Source organism: Alligator sinensis, unplaced genomic scaffold, assembly GCF_000455745.1.
Source record: "Alligator sinensis unplaced genomic scaffold, ASM45574v1 scaffold8_1, whole genome shotgun sequence".
Classification (NCBI taxonomy): Eukaryota; Metazoa; Chordata; order Crocodylia; family Alligatoridae; genus Alligator; species Alligator sinensis.
The window spans coordinates 12,881-18,497 of record NW_005842568.1 but is presented as its reverse complement, the minus strand read 5'-3'; the positions used below and the strand labels follow the sequence as shown (position 1 = coordinate 18,497).

Sequence of the window (5,617 nt, the reverse complement as noted above, 5' to 3'; positions counted from 1 at the left end):
GGGCGGGGCGGCGCGGCACTGCTCCTGTTTAAAAATTTAGCCTTTCAGCAAATTTGTGTTTCTAGTTCTCAGCCAGAGGCTTTTGCTAGATCGGTGGTTGGACTTTCTTGAAAATTTTAGCAGCAAACACAAGCTGCTTGGATATGTTTTCGGTTTATTAAATTAGATAGAGTATGGTAAATGTAAGCTTTAACATAGGTTGTCAGAACCTTAAATTCCAGTAGATTTATTTTGAAAGAGAAATGCATGTACTTTTAAAAAAAATTTAGTCTAAGTGAAGGAATCTTCATGTTATATGTACCTGAAACATCCCCGCTGTATGCTCTGATTGGGAATCCAGATTGAAATCACAATGTTTTCTCAACAGGCCGAGATACTGTTTCCAAAGATAATGGAGTCCGCCCTTCCTCAATGGAGCAGATGGGCAAACTGAAGCCTGCTTTTGTCAAGCCCTATGGGACGGTTACGGCTGCCAACTCTTCCTTCCTGGTAATGTTCCCTGCTGCCCACTTGTGTGCTGATACGCGTGAGAACAAGGGATCGTTCTCCCTGCTGTGCGTTTCTGAGACTTTGGCTTTTCTGCGGTATTGCTGCTTTCAGATCTTATAGCGGGACTGTAAAATGACACTTGCGCTTGGGTAAATTCAGTGGAAGAAATACAACCCAGGCATGTGAGCTGTGAAGCTTTTAGAATGCTTTGCCCATTGGCTTCATTTTAGTTGCCTTTGGAGGAGGGCAAAGGGGAGATTCTCAAAGGCACAAGTGGGACTTGTCACTGGGAGTTGGGTGCTCAGCTGCTCTTGCTCAGCTGGGAGCCTGTTCTGGTACTTTACTACCCTCCTAGTGAGAGATTTTTTCCTAGATATTAGGAAAAACTTTTTCATTAGGAGGGTAGTAAAGCACTGGAACAGGTTCCCCAGAGAGATTTTGGAATCTCTTATCTTTGGAGGTGTTGAAGACCCGGGTGGATGAAGCCTTGGCTGGGATGATGTAGTTGGGGCTGGTCCTGCTTGGAGCAGGGGGTTGGACTAGATGTGACCTCCTGAGGTCCCTTTCACCCTCATTTTCTGTGATTCTGGAAGCTTTTGAAAGTTTTTTTTCAAAGGTGGTGATCTTATCCTTATGTGCAGCACAAAGGAATGTCTGTACTGGCTAAAAATAAGCTCTCCTCATGTTCTGGATAAGCCTGCTCTTTCTTCAGGCTATAAAGTTATGGTGGGCCTTCTCAAGTATGTACCAATATTCACTGCTTGGAGCTTCAAGGGACCCATAGGGGAATAGCAGTTCTTCAATTATATATTGGATATATATTTAGTCATATATTGGATGCTGAAGGTGCACTGCGAATCTGTAGGTTGTTGTGGAAGTAATCTCTGCTTCAGACAACCTGGTATCCGTGTCCTGAGCACACTGTGCAGTTCAACAGCAGTAATCATTGCACAGATGCAACAATTGTACAGCTATGAAACCCAAACCGTGCAAGCAGACAGCTGCCAAAATGGTGCCTACACAGACCTGCATCCTGCCGAAAATTGAGTGAAGAGCCACATCTTTGTATCGTTGCTGCCTGAACTGCCAGTCACAGGTCATTGTGTCCATCTGCCTCCGCCAATGCATGACTGATTGATGGTTACTTGGTATTTCAGCTTGTTCTTTGTCCGGTGAGCAGGCTTCTTCCTGTTTTCTTGGGAGATGGATTCTCCCCAGCTGTTTTCTTGCCTGAAGCCTCCCTTTGACACTAGCTTGCTGATGCCTGGTTATGTGAAAGTGTAAATACCAGTTGTGCATTTGCACTACAGTAGTGCCTCTGGAAGGGGCATCCAAGATTGGGCCCTGCACAGACATGTAGTAAGCGACTTGTCTTGCTTGCACCGTATGAGAGTACTTGTGTAGTCGCTGACTGGGACCTTCTGGCTGTTTCAGACGGACGGTGCTTCGGCGGTCCTGCTCATGTCTGAGGAGAAGGCTCTGGCGATGGGCTATAAACCAAAGGCCTACCTTAGGTGAGAGGAACCATCTCTTCTGCCTTCTGAACGCTCCTCACTTTCTCCCCCTTCCGGTTCTAACAGCGCTTCTTTTGTGCAGGGACTTCGTGTACGTGTCCCAGGATCCAAAGGACCAGCTCCTGTTGGGGTAGGTGATGGGAGGTGGTTGGTGCTGTCAGACACTTCGAATTGCTGGGTATTGTCACTTGCTAGTGCTGAATCCTTTGCTTGCTGTGATGCTGAATGCCTCATGGGGTTTGGGATCCCCCTGCCAAAACCTCGAGCTGGCCCTGCCCCAGAGGACCTGAGTATGAACATGCTGTGGAGAGGGAAGGGGCTGAGGCGAAGGCTGCAACGTCAGAGTCACAGTAGACTCATGTGTGCCCTTCAGGTTTATGGCGTGGACATGAGTGTTCACAGCTTTCCCCAAGCAGGAAGTCGGAGTAGTCATGCTGAGAGAGCTTGAGAAGCTGAGTGTGGTGAAATGCAGCTGATCAGCCTTAGGGTCTCCACTCCCCTGACCAGCAGAAAAAGGCAGATGAACGCTAGCTCTAGAAATGGAGCAGTCCGCTTGCCTCAGCCTGTGTGGGGTGGGTGAAAAACTCCAGCTCAGGCCAGGAGCGCAGTAGGCAGATGGGGGGTGGGAAGGGGGTTGACTCCATGGTGAGCATGCATCAATGCAACCTGTTCTTATAACGCTTCCCCTTAGCCCGACGTATGCGACTCCCAAAGTGCTGCAGAAGGCCGGCCTGACGCTGGCTGATGTCGACGTGTTTGAGTTCCACGAAGCTTTTGCCGTAAGTATCTCCAGCAGAGTGTGCGCAGGGGAAGTCACAGGTCCAGCAGTACTGAGTGGCTTGTCTGGCTTCTTCAGCAGTTAAGGCCTTGCTCTAGACTTTGTTTTCATGTGCAGATAGAATATGCTCTTAAGCTGCTTTCATCAGATAGAGGATTATGTAGAGAGAGACAGTTATCTTATGCAACAATGGCTTGTGCACAAGTAATCTGTGTACTTGGTTTGTCTTGAGTGGGCAGCGTGGTGAGTTGATCAGGCCACTTTATTCTGTCTGGGCTGTGATCTTTTTGTGATGTGGCCCATATAAATGAGGTTCCCAGGAGCTGGTGACATTAACTCTTCTCGTCCTGATGAAACTCAGGGTACAGAGACTGCTGCTTTGCTCCCATTCTGCTCTGCGCTTTTGTCTAAAGATGCTGCTGTCTCTGCTGAGTTGTCTTTGCTTCCTTTCCAGGGGCAGATTTTGGCTAACCTGAAAGCTATGGATTCGGATTGGTTTGCCCAGAACTACATGGGCAGAAAGTCTAAGGTAAGGGCACGTTGGGGGCAGTAACGCACAGAGGAGGCCTGCATTGCCATGCCAGGGCTTGTGGTAGCGTGTCCAGGGAAGCTGTTTTGTGTCCTGAAGACTAACCGTTTTAGTTTGGTATTCCCGAGGCCTTGCAGAGGTACTTAGATGCGACCTCTGGCACTGGCAAATCACAGGCAGCAAAGGCACGGCCACTGTTCTGGTGCTCCTTGGATTGTAAAGTTGACGGGGAGACAAATTGCTCTCTAGCCACCTTGCCGTATAACCTGGCAGCCTTAGGCCTGTGTTGCTTGTAAGCACGGGGAGCCCTTGTGCAGTGGCCACCGAGAGAGATGAGCACACGTCGCACTGACTGCTTCCCCTGGCAGCACCTAGGCAGGGGCCTTCCATGCGTTCCTTTGTTCCTGCAGGTTGGAGCCCCTCCTCTGGACAAGTTCAACAACTGGGGTGGTTCCCTGTCCCTGGGACACCCGTTTGGTGCCACCGGCTGCCGGTTGGTAATGTCGGCCGCTCACCGCCTGAAGAAGGAGGGAGGGCAGTACGGGCTGGTCGCTGCCTGTGCCGCAGGAGGTCAGGTAAGAATCCTGGTTCCTCTCGGTGCCGGGGATTCTGATTCTGTGCACATCAGTGCAGCTTTGAAACCTCTCCTTAAGGCATCCCTAATGGAAACAGCTGGATTTGCTTTTGCAGTGGTCCTCTTTGTCACTCCTTCCACCTCTTGCTGATGGCCAGTGGTGGCAGTCAGTGTCTAGAGACCCTGAGAGAAGTTCAAGTAGCCGCCTCTTCGCTTTGCTCTGGGGTTTGTCTTGGGCAGCCAGTCCCAAAGATCCCACCAAGCTGTGGTTAGTCAAGTTCCTTGTGCTGGTATTAGGAAATCATAACATTATGGAGAAGTGGGGCCAGAAGGGACCTCCATAGGCCATCTAGGTCAACCCCCTGTCTGAGGTAGGATGAGACCTGTTCAAACCCTCCCAGACAAATCCATTGTCCAGCCTCTTGGCAAAACTATTGTTAGCCCTGACGCAGCACCAGACATCACACCCAACCCTTCCACAGGGAAAGCAGGGAGACCACAGCAGCCAGTGTCCTGCTGCTGCAAATATTACTCTTGAGAGATCTCAGGTGGAGGTTGTGCGCCCACTACAGAGGAAGGCAAAACCCCCCAGTCTATGCTGATCTGACTAGGGGGGAAAATCCTTCCTGACCCCATACCTGGCACTGGTCTGACCCGAGCAGGGGGCAAGACCCTCTAGCCAGGAACCTCCAGGTTTGGTCTCAGCAGGGTTCTTCCCCCAGAAAATCCCTGCATGAAGAGAGGTGAGACAGTTCTGTGCTCCAGGCTGCCTGTCTGGAAGGCACTGCACAAGTGCTGGTTCAGCCCCTGTACTGCTTGCTCTGGGGGACTTGTCTAAATGCCTTGGTGTGGTTTGAGGCCACATCCAGACCAGTCCTGTGTCTGCAACAAACAGGTGCAGAGAGAGCAAGCTGGGGCTCAGTGGAAGCAAGGTTTATTCAGGCCTCCTCGGTAGCTCTTGAGCAGCCTGTGACAGGCCTCACCCCTCCCCTGGAGCAAATGCCTTCTCATCCCCAGTAGCACTTCTGGGGTGGCGCCAGTTGAGCCGGTGCTGGAGAGCCCTGGCACCGAGTTGACTCCGTTAGTCCTCCTGCTCCAGCGGCATGGTTAGCACCTCCTGGAAGCAAGTCTCTTTTCTTGGCCCAGCTCCCCTCACTGCCTTTCTATAATGGTGCTTCTCTCCTCCGTTTCAGGGCCACGCCATGCTTGTGGAACTCTACCCCCAGTAACGGAGCAAGGGACAGTCGAATGGACTGGGATGTGTCCTGTGCCAGGCAATGCCATTTCAATGCATTAATAAAAGCATCCTTGTGATCCTTCCTGGAAAGGATTTCTGGTGGCCTTTGTAAATAGTTCCTAGTTAATCCCTGGCAATGAAAAAAAGTTTATCATAGCTCTTACATCAGCGTCGGGGGTTTGCGTAGCAAACCACAGCTCAGCGGTAACGTTTTATAGACAGGATTTCTTAGTGGGTAATGCAGCTTGCCAGCGTGAGGCATGACGTTTTGCACCGGGGAGGATTTGCTGCATCTGTCTGTAGGCTCAGCCATCTGTTTGGCGTGTAACTTTTAAAGAGAAGGACATAAACGGTATTGGTTTGTGTCAAGGAAGGCTGCTGCAGAGTGCGACAGCCTGGGGAAGTGACTAACTGCATTAAATACGAGTGTCTGTCACCGCTTGTCTGCCTTAATAAACCAGAGAAGAATTCAGAGTGGACATTTTTTTTTTCTGCT

The 5,617-nt window shown here is 50.4% G+C and overlaps 1 protein-coding gene across 1 annotated transcript in view; it reads left to right on the top strand.

Annotated features, from left to right (window-relative positions):
• HADHB (hydroxyacyl-CoA dehydrogenase trifunctional multienzyme complex subunit beta) overlaps positions 1-5,211 on the top strand; it is a 16,397-nt gene extending 11,186 nt beyond the window's left edge. Inside the window, exons 9-15 of the mRNA XM_006032359.3 lie at positions 368-489; positions 1,924-2,003; positions 2,086-2,133; positions 2,695-2,782; positions 3,236-3,310; positions 3,721-3,885; positions 5,078-5,211. Of these exons, the coding sequence (XP_006032421.1) occupies positions 368-489; positions 1,924-2,003; positions 2,086-2,133; positions 2,695-2,782; positions 3,236-3,310; positions 3,721-3,885; positions 5,078-5,113 (614 nt within the window). The 3' untranslated portion in view covers positions 5,114-5,211. The remainder of the gene's footprint in view (positions 1-367; positions 490-1,923; positions 2,004-2,085; positions 2,134-2,694; positions 2,783-3,235; positions 3,311-3,720; positions 3,886-5,077) is intronic.
• Positions 5,212-5,617: the final 406 nt, after the last annotated feature.